The sequence below is a fragment of the Protomyctophum bolini genome (genome assembly GCF_963924005.1).
Source record: "Protomyctophum bolini genome assembly, chromosome: 6".
NCBI classification, from domain to species: domain Eukaryota; kingdom Metazoa; phylum Chordata; class Actinopteri; order Myctophiformes; family Myctophidae; genus Protomyctophum; species Protomyctophum bolini.
This window is the reverse complement of record NC_137867.1, coordinates 15,691,200-15,713,713: the sequence shown is the minus strand read 5'-3', so window position 1 is coordinate 15,713,713 and position 22,514 is coordinate 15,691,200. Positions and strand designations below refer to the sequence as shown.

Sequence of the window (22,514 nt, the reverse complement as noted above, 5' to 3'; positions counted from 1 at the left end):
GTTTACAATAATGTGTTCATGATAACGATGAGCTAAAAACCCACCCGTTATGGTGGATCTGATGAAGAAGACCCCCTCCACCTACAGTCCAATCGGGTGCTTGTGATTTGGCGCTGAGCGGAGTACAAGGCCCCGTAGCAGGGGAGCAGCAGCTAGGGTGCTTTTGTTAGCTGGAGGAAGAGAAAGCTATATTATGTTTAAATAGACTAGTACAGAATCAGAGGCAGATATAGATATAGCATATAGATAGATAGGGGCGAGAGTTTGCACATTCCTCTCCTGGATCAAGATTCTACCAAAATGCTCCTCTAGCTTTAGCTCCTGCAGATTGAGGAAGAGGCAGGAATGGGATTGGGTAGCGATCAGTTACGTTAACCCCCCCACCCCCATCTATTCAGAATAGCGTTAAAACGAAGAGGCCTGCGGTCAATAATCTGCGATCTTTATTTTTTATTTTATTTTTTTTTACAATTTTTACAGATTGCACGCGGAAACGTATCCTGGTGTATGTGTTTAGAATGGGACACACTGAAGGTATTGACATTTTTCCACAGCATCTTTACTGTGCTCCGTTTTGCTTTCTCTCCAGAGATAAGCGTGTTTACCGTTGTATTGCTGCATGTACACGAGTGAATGGCCGCGTAGTCGTTGCTTGTTTTTTTTAACATTTTGATTTCCTTCAAAAGCATTGATGGAGTTATAATCACGCTAGACAAATTTGATTTAAAGGGATAAAGGCAGCCATATTGTCAATGTAGCATAGCTAATGTTAGCTGCCTTTTCATCTTGTTTCCTGCCTTATATACATCGCAAATCTGCAACATGTCGACATGTGCCAGTATCAAGAACATAACATCTTTATACATGTTTTAAAGAAGAAGATATTTTTTTATATATATATGTTGTAAAAAAAACTGGTAGCTATTGGCTAGCTACCAGTTCCAGTGAAATATTTTTGTCTGCGCAGTCATTTTCCAAACGTAACAACACATGTAAAATGTGTGTCAATGCTTGTAACAGTGAAGCTATGACTATATCCAAAACGCACGAAGATGGTGCATAGGTTGACACCATGGATGTTTACATCGTCGTGTGGAAGGAAGGCAGCCTGCTGCCCCTGGGTCTGTTCAGTAGCATTGTGATCAAAGGACTATGGTATTGACATGGTATTTAACGTTTAACGCGGATTTGAATGGGTCTCACGGAAGAATTCTGACACAACTCAAAGAATTCCAAAGACCAAAGCATCTACTCAGCTGTTTTGTTGATATATATCGATATAATATTTGTGGAAAAATAAGATAATTGACTCAATATTGTGTGATGCTATATTATCCTCCCAGCAGCAAATTTGAGTCCTGAGAACTGATTGAATTATTTTTTGTGCAAATAGTACACTGGTATGAATATACAATTATGCTAAAAGGATAACACAAAACGCCCAAGGGCTTGTTTGCATTGTTTCCAGTGTATTCAATTAATCAAGTAATATGTTTATATGATATGATATTAGTAATATGATATGAGATATCATTAGGTCTTTAGAAAAAGATAGATCCTGTTGCTCCCAATTTTGAGTAGATATCTAATTGACAGCTCTTTGAGGCACAAATTACTGATTGGCACATTGTCAGTGTTCTTACATGTTCAATGCCAAGTAATAACATGAGACCACAGTTGTTTCCTATGGACTGAGGAGAATAGCACATCCTAGGCAAGGCATTTCAACAACAAGGTAATGCAATGTGCTCTAGTCTACACAGAACGTCATCAAACAATTAAGGAAACACAATTATAAAATTATGAAATTACAAGGATGCATAAAACAAACAAAACAACAGTTACAGTGCAGATTAAGAGAAAAGACAAATAACTCAATCAAAGGCAGTGGCAAACAGAAAAGTATTTTTAAAGTTGTGTTTTAAAAGAAATAAGAATAGTATTAGCAGACATGCAGTTTCCTGGGAGTTTGTTCCAGATAAGTGGTGGATAAAAACCTAATGCTCAGCTTTCAATGAGTTGTCTTACCTTTAATATTTTTTTATATTTAATATTTTAACAAATTAAGATATTTGCTTGCCTTGATTTATAGAAACATATACAGTAGAATAGATTATACAGAGTTGACATCTTTCATGTTGGAGTATGGTGCTTTTGTTTTCAGTCAGTTGTTTATCACTCATCCTGCAGGTCCAGCCAGAGAAAAACACAGTTAAGGATGCAGGAGCACAACAATGGATTTCTCCTTCTCTTTCATGCAAGGGATCATGGGAAATACAATTCAGCAACCCCCTCAGCTCATTGACTCAGCCAACATCCGGCAGGAGGGCACCTACGACACCGGTAGTGATCCGGGTGAGGATGGAGGGCCCTCCTACGATGCTGCTCTGGATGCAGAGTTCTCGTACCCGCCCTCTGCCTCGGAGGACATGCCCCATGTCTCCAATGGTTACCCTCCGGGCCTGGGCCTCTACGAGCCTCAGACCAAGTTCTCCATGTACTCTCAGTACCCCAACGGCTCCGCCAATGGCTACGGCACCATTCGGAGTTACGGAGACCACGGCCTCATGCCAGGAGAGAGCACAGTGCTGAGAGGCCCAGGGCTCCAGGACAGGCCCCTGTCGCCTGTGTCCCCTCCCCTCCCCTCGCACCACCCACACCTCCACCATCACCCTCTTCACCACCATGCGCACCACTACCACTCAAACCCACCTCATCTACATCCTCATCCGCATGCGCACCCACACATTCACCCTCAAAGCCCTCCGCCAATGTCCTCCCTTGCCCAAACACCACACATTATGACCCATACACTTCCACCACCTCCCCCGTTACTCCTGCCCTCCTCCAGCCCTCCCCCTTCATTATTGGACAGTACCCCCTCTTCTCAGCCAGCTCATGCCCCATCCGCTATGCCCAGCAGTGTGCTGAAGAAAACCAGCTCTCCGGAAATTAAGCTCAAGATCATAAAGACCTACCAGAATGGCAAAGAGCTTTTTGAATCTGCTCTATGTGGTGATTTGCTACAGGAGATGCAGGTAGTGTGAGCATGTCCAAGTTACAATTATAGATGATTAAATTAGTGAAATCATCATTGAGAAGTACAGATGGTTGATGTAACTGCTCACATCACAATTTTCTTTTTTAAATCCTCAACAGGAGTCTCAAAGGACAGATACGCAGGTACAGCGCAGACATGAGAGGAAGAAGGAGAAGAGGAAAAAGAGTGTGCGATTGCAAGGGCAGGCCCAAAAACAGGGTCTGGATCTGGGACAGTCACAGGGAAGTCCCAGTCCCACGGACCAGGCAGAGGACACCAGCATCCAGCCTCAACACAGAGAACTACCTGTGGCTCAGACGGAGACGGCTCAGAAAGAGACTCCTCAGAAAACTGTTATCAAAGCTGAGCCAAAGACACCAAAGGCAAGAGAAGCTTTGACTCCCTTCCATGTGCTTGTCAACTACCAGATAAAGAACTCACACTTGTGCACTGTGAAGTGAGCGGTACCTTTATCATGATGATGATAAAGGGGTTTACAAACAAGGGGGATACAAAAGTAAAAAAAATATATATATATACATGCAGTTATTTATCATTGGTCATTATCATGACGTTCTTAACTCTCCCCTTTAGGTCTCAAAGGTTCATCACCCTTCAGTGATCCAGGAGACAGGCTTCTGTAAGGAGTTTGTGATCGGAGATCTGGTGTGGTCCAAGGTGGGCACATTCCCCTGGTGGCCCTGCATGATTTCCTCAGACCCCCAGATGAAAGTCCACACACGTATCAACACCAGAGGTAACGGTCTGCATGCATACGATGCATACAAAACCATGTGGAGAGATACCATACAATGTATGGTACATTACCATACATGATAACATACATGCTACATGTGACATTTTGATCGTTATCGTCAGGATAAAAGTAATAGACTAGGTAGTGACATCTCTATATGTGAATAGAGGTGGAACAAAAGCTCAATATAAAGATGGACATATTCACATAATGACACATGACATGATTTTGCATGATATACATCTTTTAGCCTTGTTTCAGATAAACTAAATTGACTGAAATGTTCATACAGGTCAGAGATAAATGAACACTCTGGATTTTTACTGTGCATGTAAAGTGTGTTTACCTGATTTTCTGGTCTTTTTAGGTCATAGGGAGTATCATGTCCAGTTCTTTGGCAGTGTGGCTGAGCGAGCATGGATCCACGAGAAGAGGATCGTCATGTACCAGGGAGAACACCAGTTTGAGGAGTTGCAAACTGAGACAATACGCAAGACTTCAAACCTTGCTGAAAAACACAAGGTGTATATACCATCACTTAATAGCAGATTAGGAATATCATATTTAGGGAAGGCATGAAGAACTCTATTGCAAATTGTTACATCTCACACCTTTAAGAATACCCATGCTATAGGGTTTATTAACATAAAAACATGTTGCTGCTCAACAGTCAAAATGTTACAGAAAACGGAAAGCTTTTCCCATGTCAAGGTTGCTGCATACTACACAGGAACAACCAATGTCAGTTCGGTTCGACTGACATGACCAAAATAATTAGATTGTGGATACGGGTGGCCGGCCTTAGAGATATAGTGAGACTGAGAAGTTCAGTCATACATGAGAGACTTGGAGTAGAACCGCTGCTGCTTGACATGGAAAATAAGGTGGTTCTGGCATCTAGTACAGATCTCACTAGGGAGGTCCTTGCTGTACGTCTCACTGGGAAGAGATCCTGTAGCAGACCACGGACCAGATGGGAGGATTATATCTCCACACTGGCCTGGGAACGCCTCAGGATCCCCCAAGAGTTGCTAATATTGCTCTGGAAAGGGAAGACTGGAAATATCAGTTGAAGATGGATGGATGGAAAGTTATTTGTAAAATTAGCTGCAGAGTTTCTATCACAAATGAAATAAAGAGCAGTGCTATTTAGCAGAACAACATTCAAGTGACCAAACTAAAAGTGAACTAGACAACCACAACACAAAATGTCACAATGCAGTCAACCAATACATACAAATATTGTTTACCAAGTAGCAACCCACTGGTAACCCAGCAACAGTGAAGTGCAGGTCCCACCACACAAACTAGTCACGCACCACGTTCCTGCACATCCAAGTTTGTCCCTGCACATCCCAGTTTGTTTGAGCTACAGTACACAAAACAAAGTGACTAAACAAAGTATAAAAAGAGTAGAGAAAGAGAGACACCAGAGATACAACCATCTAACACACTGAAGCATTCAACCAAAAAAGAAGAAAAAGTGGCAAGCCCTTCAAATCTGCCCGATGCCTTCCTAATTAGGGTGCTTCAAGACAAAAGTACTAACAAACGGCAACAACTAGAGCTCTGCGCAGGACTCTTTTCTTAATCCCACTCCTATCTTCTCCTGCATGCCTACCCACGGCTGCAATGATTTATTTTGACTGCCTGTTCCCAACTGCAGGTATTTAAATAACGAAAATAATTGAATTTATTGGTATAGCACTTTTCCAAACATAGTTACAAAGTGCTTTACAGGACAAGGGAACAGAGCAACATGATAAACATTAGACATAAACAACAAAATGTGAATTTAAAGTGATAAAATAGCACAATAACCACAAAAACAAGTACAGTACAGATATAATCAATAAACCACAAAATCCCGCTCCTGATGCAGGGCTCAAGCAACAACCACACGTGATCTAATACAAGACATTCACCAACACATTTGTGTCTATTGCGTGCTTTCTACCCCAGCTGCAGAAACCCATCCCTCAGAAAGAGCGTGCCCAGTGGGAGGTGGGCGTGGGCCATGCCGAGGATGCTTTCCTGATGACACGGCAGGAACGCATTGACAACTACACCTTCATCTATGTCGACCCAGACCCCAATGAGCCCCCACCCACCAAGAAGACGGGCAGTCGGACTGACAGACGTGTTCCGGCGGCCCGGCAGCAGCGCTCCAGCAGCAGCAGCTCAGCGGGCAAGAAGGAAAATGCCACGGTTGTGTCACCAAACAGAGAACAGCAGCCACGTAGACAGTTGCCCAGGAGGCAGTGCAGCATCCCCAATGCCAACGACCCGGCTCATCCCCAGGGCCCGGATGGCGAGAAGAACCAGAGGGGAGACACCAGCCGTGCTAGCTCCCCAAGCCAGGAAGTCGACTCAGAGTCGGGGGGGCGGCAGGAGTCTCCGCCCCCGGTCAGGGCCTGGAAAACGGCGGCAGCCAGAAAGCTGCTGCCTCTCTCCATCACCATGAAAAAGCTGAACGTGGAGATCACCAAGTGTGACTGGCCTCTCCTGCAGAAGAGAGCTGCCCCCTCGCCGAAAAGGGAAAAAGAGGAGGAGAGGACAGAGAGGGTGGAGGGAGAGACCAAGCAGCCCGACCTAGGGTACTGCTCACCTGAGGTAGGTGTGAGCCAAGCCAGGCTCTGGTTGATGTTTCAAGATGGTGTTGGACACCATGTACACATTGATACGCAACAGCATTGATATAAGTGTGGTCTTTACTCTTTGTTTTTACACAGCAGGAATGTGGAGTTAAACCTGAGCCCAGCCCAGAGGAAGAGGAAGATGGAGACGAAGCTGAGGCTGAGGAGGAAGGGGAGGAGAGGAGAGGTTCCCCAGCCAGTCGCCGAAGCGAGGAGGGAGGCACACAGCCTACCTCCTCTCCTGGCTCTCACCACAGCAGTTCGCCAAGTACGGAACATGCAGGCATATGGCATGGTGGACTGTCGATGGAGCAAATTATCAGCTTAATGAGACCACAGCCTTTCTCTTCTCACACACATGCATGCTCTTTGTTTTCAGGTTCTCAGGAGAGGAAACAGCAGCGGCGGTCGGTCAGGAGCAGGTCTGAGTCAGAGAGAGGCAATGACCCCGTCCCTAAGAAGAAAACCAAAAAGGAGCAGGTACTGCTAACACCTTGAAGGTCATCAGGCTAATCTGATACAATATTGGAAATAAATGACATTTTGTTGGGGCAAATGCTGCACTTTCACTTTGTGACACTAAAATCACCCTAAAAACTCTCTAACCTGGTGCAATCTCATCACAGGCTGAGATGGCTCCTGAGACAATGCTGAGGACGGGCTCACAGAAAGGTGATTGTTCAAAGATCATTGTTCTTCTAACTACTATGTATTTACATACTTTACATACGGGATCTACAAGCTCACAACACGTCACATTGCAACATGTTGTGAGCTTGTGTAGATGGTGAATATTTGCCTATTTTAACTGAATGTTTATGACATGCTCAGAATAGGGACAATAGGGTTCATATTGTTAGTTTCTCTTGCACATCTCTCAGGTAGCACCTCTGTACAAAGTAAAAACCTGGGGTGCTAATTTACTGATATTAATGTATTTATAGTAATATAATAATTTATAATGACAAATTCTAAGTATAATAAATGTTGTATCGTTATCTCGGAAATGAAATCATTGTATTCTTTTGCCATCCTTTGAATAATGATTAGGGGCCAGTGAGATCTCGGATGCGTGCAAGCCACTAAAGAAGCGGAGTAGGGCATCGACAGATGTGGAGATGGCTTCATCTCAGTACAGAGATACCTCCGATTCTGACTCCAGGGGCCTAAACGATTCCCAGGTGGGTTTGGCAAAATAAAACACAGCACCGCAAATGCAGACGCATGAACTTTCTCCATGTCTCACACAATCAAACAAGCGTGTCTTCTATGGAAGCATATTAGCCATATAGCTTTTAGATGGGTGGCGGTGCCTATGTTTTAAGATTATAGGGCATTTGAAGTGGTCAATCTAGAAATAGTTAAAGCCTCAATCTGTGATTTCTTCGCCTGGCTGACAGTATGTAGAACAGGAAGAACAATATTACTAAAACATCATTGTAAATGTGTTAATTGTTTAGGAAACAGCTCTAGTATGGGGGGCTCCATTTACACTGTTTCACAAATCGCACATTTTGTTGTGAGATTGTATTTAGCTTTAATCCATTCTCTCTCTCTCTCTCTCTCTCTCTCTCTCTCTCTCTCTCTCTATCGTGTCCAGGGTTTATTTGGGAAGAGTCTGGATAGCCCTGCAGCAGCAGACGCTGATGCCTCAGACACTCAGTCAGTGGACTCCAGTCTGTCTCGTCAGGGCAGCAGCACTGGCAAGAGAGACACCGTATGCCAGGTGACCGCTGCACAATGTCACGTTGTCAACCTCCCGTTAACGATTATACACATACTGTATGTATACGCATGTCTCTATGAGATTTTGATTGTTGTGTGTGTGCTTGTGTAGATCTGTGAGGTGTATGGTGACGGCTTGGTCGTGTGTGAAGGCGACTGCAGCAGGCAGTTTCACCTTGAGTGTCTGGGCATGGCGTCTCTTCCCGATGGCAAGTTCACTTGTCTGGAGTGTAAGAACGGTGAGACATGATGATGGGACCCTCGAAATATCCTCACCCCCCCCCCCCCCCCCAACAGCACATATTCACAATTGATCTGGCAGTTTTAGATGTAGAATTCTACTGTGTGGCTCTATTTAGCTCTCTATTTCTCTCTCCCCATAGGTAATCATTCTTGTTTTAGCTGTAAAGCTTCAGGAAAGGAGGTGACTCGCTGCTCTGTGGTAGGATGTGGCTGTTTCTACCATGAGGACTGTGTGCGTAAACTCCCGGGCACCACTAGCAGTCCGTGTGGGGGGTTTTGCTGCCCGCAGCACAGCTGCTCTACCTGTTGCTTGGAGAAAGACCTGCAGCGTGCCAGTAAAGGTGAGCATGAGTGCTGCCTTATCGACATGGCTCAGGGAATGTGTCGTGCGACATCTAGTGACTAAATGTTATCTACACCACTTTTAAAATGGTCTTGTCGTTATTTGAATTTGGTTCTTTCATCTCTGTCCCCAGGGCGCATGATGCGTTGCATCCGCTGCCCTGTAGCTTATCACACAGGTGACAGCTGTGTGGCAGCGGGCAGCATGGCACTCACACCTCACATCATCATCTGCAGCAACCACAGCAGCACCAAGCGGAATGGCCTCCAGTCCTCACCCATCAACGTGGGATGGTGCTTCCTCTGTGCCAGAGGTGAGCTTGCGTCGTCCCACACTGCACTAACTCTCTCCCAACAGGGCCAATTCAGAACCGTAACGTAGTCCTGTTGTGTTTTTCATTTCTCTTTTTTTTTTAAATGATTCAGTAAACCTTATGATGGATGAAAAACAGAGACTTGAGTGGTTCAGATGTTTTGTTTATTATACTCCTATAGCTTTCATGTTTAGCGTTGTTGGCCTGGCCCTTGAGTAGAGCCAGACCTGATTTTATCCACTTTCAACCTGGTGTCCCTATTTTGAAATGTTTCAAAAATTATTTAAAGAGGCCTTAAGTGGACAATTTACTTTTTTGAAGTTCAGTTTATGTGTTTATTTTATATTTGTTTAATTGCTTCTTCAACGATTATTGGTCAAAACCTTGGTAATCTGTGGTCTAGGACTCTCCAAATGTGGTATCAGCATCGGACCTAGAAATCTGGTCCGGCTCTATTCCCAAGTACCAGCAGTGCTCTGAAATATGATATTGAAATATGATATTTGTTCTTTGTCATGTTACTAATGTTAATGAAGGATGAACAGGTCTGTTACACTGCACTTCATATTTACAAATGTACTGTCTGGTGATGATGACCAGTAAAAGATGCAGTACTTAAGTAAGTTATTATAGACGTTATTATATCCAATAATGAGTGGTAGAGGTGAAAGATTACATAACTTCAAACAGAGCCCAGCAGAGCTCAGAGCATGCGTGCTGGGTCATAGGCTTGTTCGCCTTTTTACAGAAACCCCTTAAAGACAAAACACTGTGCATCGTATCTGGTCATTATGAAAGACAGATGTGTGGGGGGAAAAATAAATTCCAAGCGATCAAAAAAGCGATTTAGCGTATTACCTATGGCGCACGGTCGGAGCTCCAGTGGGCTCTGTTTGGAGTTATGTCATTTTTCACCTCTACCAATCGTTATTGGACATAATAATTAAGGTAAGAAAATGGTAAATCCGGAATAATCCTTTAACAAAATTTGACTAGTAAGTGCCAAGTCATCACAACATAGATTATTGCTTTGGAATGTCGGACCATTTAGCAGTAAGTTGAGTGCACTGTATCAGCCCAGGACAAGCCTTCTTTCATTTCTACTTGTGTTTTTTCTCTGTGTTCTAACAATGTGTGTGTGTGTGTGTGTGTGTGTGTGTGTGTGTGTGTGTGTGTGTGTGTGTGTGTGTGTGTGTGTGTGCGACTGCGTGCGCACATGGGTGTGTGTCTGTGTGAGTGCATGTGTGCGAGCGAGCGTGTGTGTATGTGTGTGTGTTCTCTCTCTCTCTCTCTTGTGAAACCACGGTTATGTTAGTTTGATTGCGGCTCACTCCCGTCTCTTCCTGTGTGTCTTGTGTAGGGCTGTTAGTGCAGGACCTTACTGACACCATATTAAGTTCATATGCCTTTAAGTCCCACTACCTTCTGACTGAGTCAAATCGTGCTGAGTTGAAATTACCTATGATTCCCTCTTCTTCGTCAGCTACCAAAAAGAATGTGGGGAAAGGTAACTGAACCATTTCTTCATCTTCTCTGCCTCGTTGGCGTGTGTCTGTGCTTGTGCCTGCTCCCAGTTTTTTCTCTCTCTCATTTGACTTCCCTCCTTATCGCATCTTTCATTCGGAAGCCTTGAAGTGCTAAGTGAATTAACTGGTTGTTTTGCTGCAGTTAATTGTAGAGCGACGCACAAATAACCCTATGCAGATGATGTGATTAGACGGGCCTACACTTCACATCAAGCTGCTCCTCACATGGTTGTGAATCAGCCATACTTAGACCTTGTACTAAGTATGTACTATACTCAGAATTGTATTAACATTTAAGTAGAAACTCTTCTGGGCTAGTTGCACAGTCATCACACTGACTGTATTTTCCATTTGGGAGCGTTTGATTGGAGAGGTAGGCTGCGATAACTACACTGCACCCATGTGTGTGTAGTTATCAAAAGTGAAATAACTCTATCATCTGTTGTACTGTATGTGGGGCTTATTGCTGCCAGAAGCATGCCGCATCTTTGCTTCAGCACTTTGGGCTTTGATTTCGCTCATCCTGGGCTCTGACAGGCCATGCTCAAGCTCTCCTCTGTTTTGCTGACTGTGACATTTTTCAACTCCATTCCTTCAAATGTGGACCTGCCTTGGATGGAATTCACTTTTTCTTATATTCTCTTTTTAGGCAGTTTTTGCTTATATTTGTGGATAAGGGAGATACAAGAAATTAAGGACAGAGGGTGAATGAAACATTCATGAACACACATGAAACACACACATGAAACATTGTGATAATATGTTTGGCATACCATCTGGTCATATACACCGGTGCGTCCTGAATCCAGGCGCTCGTAAATACCAACAATGTCGGGTTCCTACCTTTTTTTTGTTGTTAACATTTCATGGTATTGTATTCTCGCTCGTCAGTTCTTAAAATAAGAATCAAAAGTATAATTGACAAGTGAAGTTTTTGTTTGAAACATGATTTCATTCCATGCAAGCTGGTCTTTGCAGGATGTGGAGCTAGAACAGTTTGCTATGATGGCAGGACTGCATGTCAGCCTTTTTGCCATGGGCCGTTTCTGCTGCATGTTTTGATTGTAGATAGGCCCTGGTTCTGTACCCTGAATCTGATTATTGGACGTGCCAACTAAGACCGTGGTTGAAATTACAACCGATATGAAGACTTGATCAATCAGGGGTTCCCAATCTTCCATATAAGTACTACCTGCAAAAAGTGACAAAATAATGTTTTGTTTCCTTAAAGGGTAGAAATCAAACGTGACGTTGATAAATAGGTGTGGTCAAGCTGTGTGTATATTATACAAGTTGCTGTATTTGCGAAAATCTCTTGGCCATTGGAGTTTATTTTAAATTCAATATTAATATTCTAATTATTCTAAAATGTTTACTATGGCTCTGATTCGAGGTTCTAATGCTAATTTGGAAAACCCCAACTTGACAAGTTGATTATTTCCTGTAGAAGTTGCTTTGAAGTTCCTAGAAGTACAATATTATGCATAACCGAGGTGCGTCTGCAAATAAGATTCAGAGTATGGCCAGGTTTTAAGGTGCATCATCTAACTACATACTGCTTCTTTTTCTGCACACTCATTTCTTATGTCACAAACATCCACACCTATGCAGGAGGCAAGTTGCTGTGCTGTGACTCATGCCCTGCCTCATATCACCCGGAGTGTCTGGAGATGGAAATGCCAGAGGGGGCATGGTCCTGTGGTGACTGCAGGGCAGGAAGGAAGCCTCACTACAAACAAATAGTCTGGGTCAAACTGGGAAACTACAGGTGAGCAGGAGTCCAGAATGCAACATTTACACATCTTTTCATCTTCTGCTTTGTTCTTCCCACACTCATGCTCACTGCCTACCCTTTCCTGTCTACGCCCCTTTCCTTAATGACTTAATGACTTAACTACCTAAAAAAAAGTGAGCGACACCCACAACCACAATACTAGAGGGCATGGACATAGAAAGGTGGACGCCTCATTTGCTGCTGCAATTCATTGGAGCGACATGTATAAAACTGAGGGCGGTAGTGCCCCGTTATATGGCGCATCCCCGGCGTCGAGTCACGTGACTCACGTCGCTTCCTAGTTCCTTTCATTACTTTCCAAGACCAACGCGGAAGCTTGCCCTCAATTTGCCCCAGAGCCGAAGGAGGCGTCTACCTTTCTATGTCTATGCTAGAGGGAGTGTGAACAACGATATGTTACCACCCACTTTTATTCTCCTTCTAATCTAGAGCACTGCCACCCAAATGTGGAATGCCCTGACCCTGAAAATCCACTTTTCAGCAGGTCAAAGGGAGAGGAAATTATCGCTCCTCCCGTAGTCTTTATAGCCCCCTTCCTTTTTTCCCAACCTACAGTATACACACGTCCTTTTTGAGGGGCGCCCCTCCTATATTAAGCTTTTAGTGTAGACTTTCATCTTACACAAACATTAAAATTCCCATTGACAATGAATGGAGAATGTACATCATATACAGTAGGACAAGCAAATCGACACGTTACGTCATGATGATGTACGATGATAAGAGCGCCCCTCACTTATTTTTGAGTGACACTCTCTAGTGCAGCCGCTCCAATGCACAGCTTTGTGTGTGTATGTATGTCTTTCTGTCTGTCCGTCCCTTTGAGCACGGAATGTCCGTTTGAGCACAAAATGTCCATGATGTCATGTTGTTGACATCATCAGACGTCATCATTTGGATAAAAGGCTACCTTCACACGAGTGTCATTTTTTGTGATGATTTGAAATTTGTTGTTATTTTTCATGTCATATTATGAATTGAATACCATAAAACTGAATGTAAATAAGACCCTAAGGACTTTTCTTTTCTCTGTTATATCCTTTTAGACTATGGGCATTTTGCCCCTTATCCCTAAACGTATTTGCCATTTCTTACTATTTTAAAACATAAAAAAATAGTTTAACTAGCCAATCTACATCGATACGTTGTTAGCTTGTAGATCGGCTATTTTAAAAGTGTTTGACTGTACTGAAATGTCTGGGTGCCTTTTTTTTCTCACAGGTGGTGGCCAGCAGAGATCTGCAACCCTCGCCTGGTGCCGTCCAACATCCAGAGTCTCCGCCATGACATTGGCGACTTCCCCGTCTTCTTCTTTGGTTCACATGACTACTATTGGATCAACCAAGGCCGCGTCTTCCCCTATGTGGAGAACGACAAGAACTTTGCCACTGGCCAGATCAACATCAACAAAACCTTCAAGAAAGGTATTTATTTTGCATCGGTCAAAAGATAGTTATTTCCCATCTATTTCTGATTTAGTGGTGGAACATTGCTGATGAATGTGTGTTTGAGAGAGGTGTGCTACTGTGTTCCAGCTCTAGAGGAGGCAGCCCGGAGGTTCCAGGAGCTCAAGGCTCAGAGGGAGAGCAGGGAGGCTCTGGAGCAGGAACGTAATTCACGCAAACCACCGCCGTACAAAATCATCAAGGTAATACCACCTTAATGTCATACATGGTAGAATGCCTCCACTCTCCAACCTTTTCGTGCTAAGTAACAAACTTTGACTCAACACTTATAATAACACACAGTATGTACCTTACGAATAATCCATCCTTCAAGTTCATCAAGATAATATTGCCTTAAAGATGTGGTGAAATGAAAAATACCTTGGGCTGGGCTGCGTGAGTGGCAGGCTACATACACAAACACTGGCCTCTTCTTCTGATTTCCGTCTGTTTCAGACCTCAAAATAAAATGACCAAAACAATCCATTTCACAACGTCTTTAAGATGGTACAAACAAGCCAGCAAACTCATCATGACATTGGAACATTCTATGGTCATACTGCAAACAAATGGATTCAGGGATTTTCTATGGATGTGGATGTGTTGTGATCTTTTTTTACAGTCCAATAAACCAGTGGGGAAAGTGCAGGTGCATGTAGCTGACCTTGCAGAGATCCCTCGATGCAACTGCAAATCAACAGACGAGCATCCTTGCAACCTTGAGTCCCAGTGTCTCAATCGCATGCTGCAGTACGAGTGCCATCCACAGGTCTGTGTGTTGCTCATTTTCCAACTAAAGCTAGCTCTCCTCCGCCGTGCCGACGTTGGCACGGTGGAGTCTGTTTCTGTTGTAGAGGGTGCTGTGCCATCGCGTCTGGACTTGAAGGATAGCATTGAGCACTGACTGAATATGCTCAGTTGGGTACTGACAGGTAGAGCCTGTCGATAGCCGCGGGGTGGTAAAAACGGGGTATTAAGGCGCCGTAGAGTAGACCTCTTTTCTGCTACTGGTGCAGAAGCAAGCCTAAATAAACCAGAAACATTACCCATCGCACATTTGAACTAGATACCATATTCTCAATTCTGATACTAATTGAACTAGATACCAAAGCAGTAGGCTACTACGACGTGTTTTTTTTAGTTTTTTAGTGTTTATTATTACAGTATATGGCCAACGCTGTGAATAATGTATTGATGCAGGTATGATATGCTACCTGTGCCTCCCATTCTTCCTCTCTGCTGTCTTGTCTGTTTCAATGACGATTGATAATGAAACACTGAGCAGGTGAATAAGTACAGCAACACTTGACTGCTTGATGATACTTATGCTGTCCTTACAGGTATGTCCAGCAGGAGATAGCTGTGAGAACCAGTGTTTCTCCAAGCGTCTCTATGCAGAGACTGAGGTGATAAAGACAGAGGGCCGTGGCTGGGGCCTCCGGACCAACCAGGCCCTCAGGAAGGTGAGTGTCGGGGTCAGTCAGAACTCACCACTCCAGTATGCCTTGATGCCTTCTGTCAGGGAGTTGTTTTTGTTTTGTTTTCAAATGTGCTTTTCTTGCAGGGCGACTTTGTGACAGAGTATGTGGGAGAGGTAATAGACACAGAGGAGACTCAGCAGCGGATCAAACGTGCTCATGAGAACCACGTGACCAACTTCTACATGCTTACTCTCACTAAGGTAACACGACAATGCATAATGAAGAGATGTCCTAATTAAAGTAGGGGCTCTCAGCCTTGTTTCTGGAGATCTGGAATACTGTTTGGGTTTAAATTTTTTTCCTTTAACTGAGCGCTAATTGATATGTTGGACAACACCAGAGTTTGATGATTGGCTAAATGTATTTAACTCTCTTCTAACATCAAAAAACCTTTCCTCTAAGGATCGTGTAATAGATGCAGGACCCAAAGGAAACTCTTCTCGGTTTATAAATCATAGCTGCAGCCCCAACTGTGAGACCCAGAAATGGACAGTCAACGGAGACGTTCGCATAGGATTCTTCACCCTCTGCGACATCGAGGCCGGTCGGTTTGACATGCACACGCAACTCACTCAGCAATATTATTTCACAAGCTCCTTTTATCCCTCTTATCTTATGCATGTACACATTCAATGGCAGATAAGTCTTTATTTTTATGCAGAAGTCATCTCTCATCTCCCACAGGCTCAGAGCTGACGTTCAACTACAATCTGCACTGTGTGGGCAACAGGAGAGCGTCTTGCCACTGCGGGGCGGACAACTGCTCTGGGTTCTTGGGGGTGCAGCCGACGGTGGGGAAAGCTTCGTTCACTGTTGATTTTAATTAACACCAGACTTTTGATTGACCTTTGAAAGAAACATGTTTTTCTTTCTTCTTTTGACCTAATTTTATTCTTTTTCCCAGAGTGCCGTGGTGATGGAGAAGGAGGAGAAGGCCAGGAACGCCAAGCTGAGGCCTAAGAAGAGGAAGCTGCGTCCGGAAGGCAAACACACACACGAGTACTTCTGCTTCTGCTGTGGCGAGGGTGGGGAGCTGGTGATGTGTGATAAGAAGGAGTGTCCCAAAGCGTACCACCTGCTGTGTCTCAACCTCACCAAGCCTCCCTACGGTATGGACAAAACGCACTTGCCTTGTGTGTGGTTTGCATGCATGCATGGAAGCTTTTGGCAGAATGTGTTCAGGCATCTGGTTATAAAATGTATGTTTGTATAAATGTCCTGTATTGCCCTTGAATTAAGTCAAGGAACAGTCAACTGCAATAGTCTAGTCTCCGCTTACTGATACGACATCTAAATTCAACATTTAAAACTGTGAGCAAACAATTATGAAATTAAAAGAATAGCTGCATTGTAAACCAATGCAAAGACTTCATAGCGACCCTTCATATTGGGATAGTGATATTATTTGTTTTTAAAGCAAGAAATGATGTTTCAATGTCAAACAAACGTCATTACTGCTGTTTTGAATCTGACGCAAGGTAAATGGCAAAGCTCTTCATATAGAGGGCTTTGGTAATAATAGTTTATGTTTAAAAAGACAGTGGACTAGCAAAACATAAAACACATCCCCCTAATTGAATGAAGGGGATGCATTTCATCCACAAAAATGGCATCTATCCCTGTATCCAAATAATATACCCTTTGTCTCTTGGTTGGAAGGCCGTTGGGAATGCCCATGGCATGACTGCAGTGTGTGCGGCGCCCCTGCCGTTTCTCCCTGTGACTTCTGCCCCCGCTCCTTCTGCCGGGACCATGAAGCGGGAGTTCTCACGCCCTCCTCCCTGGATGGTCGCCTCTGCTGCTCGAACCACAACCCCCTCAGTCCCCTGGGCTCCAATGCCAACTCCACCCGGCCGTCCAGCCCCAGCCTGAGCCCTGGCAGGGTCAAAGAGGAGCCTGACGGGGAGTCCTCCCAGCTAGCTTGAGAGTACCTCACCTCAACACACCCAACCCCCAACGACCCCCAACCCCGCCCCCTGTCATAGTGCTCACCTGTTGGCGAGAGCCTGATTTCCTGAGCAGCTCGCTATGAGGAGAACTACGGTGCTTTTCTCGACGAATACTGATAAAATCCAGAGCTGCATAACTGATCGCACATTTGTCTGGAGTGCCAGCAGGAGGCTAACGAGTCATCATGTTCCCGTTGCCTCTGTGTGTTACCACACACATCATGGTCGCAGCGCTCTCTGCAGTCGAAAAGCCCAAACCAGCCACCTCCATTGTGGGTTGTTTTTCTTTGTTGTTGTTTTTATTTTACACTTTCTACAGCTGTAGAAATTTTAAGTGTTATTATCTTGTGTGTCGCCGGCACTTTTGAAAGAACTCATCGAGGGAGGTAGAGGGGGAGCGGCAGAATAACTCCCACACCCCACCCCGACCTCTGCGCCATGCTGCTCATCTCTTTGTTTACTTGATGTGAGTTGCGGTTACTCCTGGGGCGGGCATCTTCGGCTCACACACAAGATGGCTCTACTGCACAGCGACATGGCAGAGCCAACACCCCCACCCCCAAAACACCACGCACACACTCTCACACACACTCACACACACACACACACACACACACACACACAGCGATCGACACTCCAGACGTGAACTGTCATTCTATTTATCTTAACAAACAGGAGCAGGGGAAAGGACAGATTTGTGCAATTTTTTTTCTTTCAGGATCACACTACATTCCAACCTTACTTAGACATGGTTTTAATATACTTATGAGTATAGATGATGAATATAATTATATACAGTATCTATGTTTGTTAATGTTTACAGACAGATTATCTCTCACTTCATCTCAGTGAGTGGTGTATTACATTTCTTTAGGTGTTAAACATTACACAAACCTTGTGAATATAGTCCGATTAAGGTGAATTATAATGGTATATAGTAATGGTACAGTATGACATTACAGACGTCCTTGTGATTTTGTTTTGTTTCGTTTTTTCATATCGCCGTTCTCACTTGCCACTGTGTACATACGTAATTGGCCCCATTATATTGTAAAGTAGCCTACTAAAGAATAGGAGGGATTGAGAGGTGAAGCGAATCAGCGATGATGACAACCTGCAGCCTTGTCACGTTGATTGCTCCAACGAGATTGAAATGCTGAACGCATTTTATTCTTTTTTATTTCATTTTTTCACAAGTGTACAAATACATTTTGTTGACTTGAAGGGTCTGACAATTTCTGTTCGCTTTTTTCTCCGGCAGTTGTTAACTAGATAAGCACTTGAAGAGTCCCCGGTTCATGATTACTGGTGCTGTCTGAAGTATTGTTATGAGCCTTAAGGGATCACCTCAGTATAGCGTGATTATTACTTTGTGGTGAACTGGACTCGCAAACAAAAAATAGATGATATACAAGCTCACAAACTGTTTCACAACGATAATGAGCTTGTAGATCTTCTATTTCCGGTACGCGGCACAGCGCACAGTCAAGTAGAAATCAACCATACGACTCTGGCTGTAAGAACTGCTGCAAAGATGCAGTTTCATTTCAGTAATGTTGTGTACTGTGAGCGCCAATGTTTCCTTTTCTTCCTTTTTATTTCTTTATTTTTTTGCCAAATCTTTCTGAAAGACTTTCATGCGGCTTATCACTACCCAATTTAGGTAGGTCTTACATATACAGAAATGTATATACAAGAAACCTATGGCAAGTATAAATGTTTTAAAAAAAATACCTCTTCTCTGTAGTAATGTTGAAATTTAAACTGTGTTGTAACTTGCTCTTGGTCAAAAATCCAACCATTGTGAGCGCTTGACATAGTTCTGGGGCATAGTTATGTCCTAAATGCTGTTTGTTTTTCACTCAAATTGGAATGACTGCCAACCTAGCTATAGCCTCTTCTTCCATTTAGTTAACTCCTTCTGTGTCGTCCAAGGTACAAGAACACCGTTACAACCTTGTTCTGTTTTCATTCTTTCTCAGTGCAGTGACTGATCTCGAGGGTATCCTCATGGTTAGGTTTTATATAAAGTAGGACACATACCGTTATACAGCACTCCAGTATAATGTAAAAAATAATGTTACACACTTATGTACAGTGTTTTTAAACCCTCATCTGTCAAAGCCAATGTTTTTTGTATTTATTGCACCATATTTTATACCAGTCCATTTTCAGTTTCAAACACCAGTAGAGGATGGTCTCCATCTGCGGTGAAATGGACATAAAAAAGTATGGGGAGTTTATCATGTTTATGTATATGTATAGTCATTGAATATTTTTATTTGATTGTTTTCCCCTTTTGTGTATGTGTAATGATTCCACATTTGGTAACAGCAGCTGGTCATATATTAAGCCACCTTATCGTGACTTTCTGTATTGGTGTTAAAGCACCATAATGCAATATTGGGCTGTCCTCGAGTAAATAACTTATTAGTCAAGTAGTATAGTTATAGAATTTGTTGTTTAATACATTTGTTTATTTAATCAAATCAGTAAAATTTCTGATGTCTACATGCAGTAGGACCTCTTTAAATCTAATACGTGCATACCAGCGATGTACATCTTCCACAAAATAACTTCAGCATGGGATAAAATAGCGTACCGTATTCGATTAATCAACAATTAACAAAGTCTTGGTTGACTAAGACCAAATCCACTAAGTGAATGACAATTAGAATGTACCAAACTCAAAAGATAACATTTCCTGTGTGCAAATCTACTTGACAAAATAATGAATTCTGATGAGATGGCAGCCCTAATGCAATCCAATATTTCCATATATTGCCATTACTTTCAGGTTTTGTGCTATAATATATGTGCATGGACACATGAGATAACTCAAGAAAATATTTGTAATCATGCCATAGTCTATGCTTTTGATAACTATTTGTTTTCTCTGTCTATAAAGACTCCTTAGGTGATTGGTAGTCATACCAATCAAATACCAGGATTAAATGATGCCAATCTCTTCAAATCAATTAAGACTTTTCCTAATGCATACATGACTTATAGGACAAATAAGAAAACAACAATTGACTCTTTTGATTTATATTCTTTATAAGACTAGATTTTTCTCTTAAATTTGCCAAATTTACATTCAAGATGAGCAGTATTTTGTTTCATACTTAACACAGCTCATTGTCACCTGGGTGCATTATTAAAGCACTTTTTGGGTATTTGAATGAACAGTGTGAGTTGAACTTGAATTTCCTTTTATTTGACATTCTTTATTTTGTATTTATTCTATTAATTTTGATACAACAGATTCATATGTTCACAATTATTAGACTTTAGCGATAGGTTGAGTGAGGTTAATATATCTGTGATTTAGAAATTAGATCATATGTCTTCAATCTGACTAACTGGTCTCCAAGCCTTGTCCAAATGCACGCAAAGGTGAGCACTGTTTTTTTTGTTTTCTTTTTCCAATAAGAGATTATTCAAAGAGGAGTCAGTGGTTATACTCTTTTTCTTATCAGGTGGAGAGTATACATTTGTCAGTTTAATTAAATACAAATGTGTTTAATTTCTGTACCTATCTGCTTAAATCTTTATTCTTTTTATTTTTCTGTTGCAAAGAGATTCTGCATAAACAGCCTGTATTTTTGCATCGACCAGGTGAACACGTTGATGATAAACAACAGTATTATGCCTCATTTTTCTGTCACTGTGTGCAGCATGATTACATTTACTTAAAATTGGTTCTGCATTATACTGTTTATTGTTTTTTGATTATTGCTCAGTAGCCATGCTTTTGAGAAGACTGCATGGTGGCTCTCATTTAAGGGATGCTAACAAGCAGAAATATTTTTCTAAATGTCCAGAATTTTGCAGATTTTTTTATGCCCAAAACTGACTGACCCCCTAACCAACCCAAACCCCAACCCATCCACCCCTCAAATGTGTGAACACAACAGTATTTCTCAGTTCACTGTGATTACTTTTTTTTTCTCTGTGCAGTGTTGCTGTCATTTTTTATTGTCATGCTGTCAGAACAGCATTGGAAATTAAACAACATTGGTTTCATAAACACTCATCTCTTTTTATATGTAGTGAAATTGCTTACAGTTATTTGCAATCCAACTGGGGTCATTTCTCTGTGTTGCTTCGATTAAAACGTGGATGAACACAAAATGCCATGTTGACAATGATTACTGTTCAACCTGTGTTATTGCATATTGTTGAAGACTTGTAAATAGTTTGCATTGAACTTGCATAGGATCATGTTACTGTGGCGTGCTATTGCCTGTACAATTCTGCTTCTAAATGTGTGTGACTGTTGGGACAACACTCTTTTTGTAGTACATGACTGTCTTTTTATTTGAGACTATTGATTCTGTCCTTTTTTCATTCTAAAGTTGAGTTGAAGGAGTTCAGACATGCCTGAAGTTTGACTTTAATAAAGCTGTACTCTGTCTCAGTGGAAATGTCCCGGTCTTGCTCAATTAATTTAAAACTATTCTTTGAATTTGAGTAAATTGCAAAGGATGGGGTAGAATAGATGGTGACCAGTAGATGGCGACTGTACAACATGACTGACGTGGCCATTTGATGCGCTGCAGAGTCGGATTGGGAAATATGATTAATTTGTAGCGTAGCCATCCGCTGTTGTTTCCATGCTTATTCATGTTAACGTGACTGCAGCGCTTAATTAATATAATGACCTACATGTTTGAGGGATTCATTTATTTTAATATCCATAGACTAGACTTTTATTTGAGTAGGCGTCCAGGAAGCTACCTGCTTCCACGCAGCGTGTGTGGTGCGTTTTTTTTCAGTAGGCGTGTCACAATTTTTATTTTGTTATTTTTAAATACCGTATACAGTATTATTTCACAAAGAATAAGGAGAATGAATGGGAAGTTGAATATGATAAGAGCAAAAAGCGGATTGTCCTTGTCATAATGCTGAAGCGGTAAAGATATTTGGGCAGGACATAAGGAATGTATTGATATAATAAACAGACATAATCTATCTATGGATATAAATGTGAACAGATAGAAGTGTAGCTGTATGGCATGGATGGACAAGAAGCGATTTGTAGCATTCATTGCTATGGTCTTAAGTTAACTCTTAAGTTAATTAGACTGCTGTTGAAATATATGTGTGTGATATATTGAATATTAGTGTGATAATAGTGATAAGTCTGAAATAATTGACACTGTCTGGTGGATATAAGACATATTTAAGGTATTATTATTGTTATTATTATTATTGTTGTTATTATTATTGTGTATGCTCTTATTGTGGAAATCTTTAAC

The 22,514-nt window shown here is 42.3% G+C and overlaps 1 protein-coding gene across 4 annotated transcripts; it reads left to right on the top strand.

Annotated features, from left to right (window-relative positions):
• Positions 1-135: 135 nt before the first annotated feature.
• nsd3 (nuclear receptor binding SET domain protein 3) lies at positions 136-21,683 on the top strand. Of its 4 annotated transcripts, none has more exons than XM_080766437.1 (25): positions 136-534; positions 2,191-3,038; positions 3,160-3,423; positions 3,635-3,797; positions 4,165-4,319; positions 5,760-6,410; positions 6,533-6,701; positions 6,813-6,913; positions 7,060-7,105; positions 7,484-7,614; positions 8,034-8,159; positions 8,271-8,397; positions 8,542-8,742; positions 8,878-9,057; positions 10,418-10,564; positions 12,195-12,351; positions 13,600-13,802; positions 13,914-14,026; positions 14,446-14,592; positions 15,164-15,286; positions 15,388-15,504; positions 15,707-15,848; positions 15,989-16,095; positions 16,209-16,413; positions 16,964-21,683. In XM_080766437.1, exons 2-25 carry the CDS (start codon positions 2,235-2,237, stop codon positions 17,227-17,229), a joined length of 4,845 nt encoding a protein of 1,614 aa, XP_080622563.1. In that variant the 5' UTR covers positions 136-534; positions 2,191-2,234; the 3' UTR covers positions 17,230-21,683. The 4 variants fall into 4 exon arrangements, with proteins under 4 accessions (XP_080622563.1, XP_080622564.1, XP_080622562.1 ...); XM_080766438.1 differs by having other exon boundaries at positions 6,530-6,701; positions 10,541-10,564; XM_080766436.1 differs by having other exon boundaries at positions 6,530-6,701.
• The last annotated feature ends 831 nt before the right edge of the window (positions 21,684-22,514 follow it).

Coding starts and splice junctions, on each gene's coding strand:
- nsd3 (XM_080766436.1), top strand. CDS start 2,235: ATGGATTTCTCCTTCTCTTTCATGCAAGGGATCATGGGAAATACAATT. Junction 9,058..10,417: donor GTGCTTCCTCTGTGCCAGAG/GTGAGCTTGCGT, acceptor TGTCTTGTGTAG/GGCTGTTAGTGCAGGACCTT. Junction 13,803..13,913: donor CAACAAAACCTTCAAGAAAG/GTATTTATTTTG, acceptor ACTGTGTTCCAG/CTCTAGAGGAGGCAGCCCGG.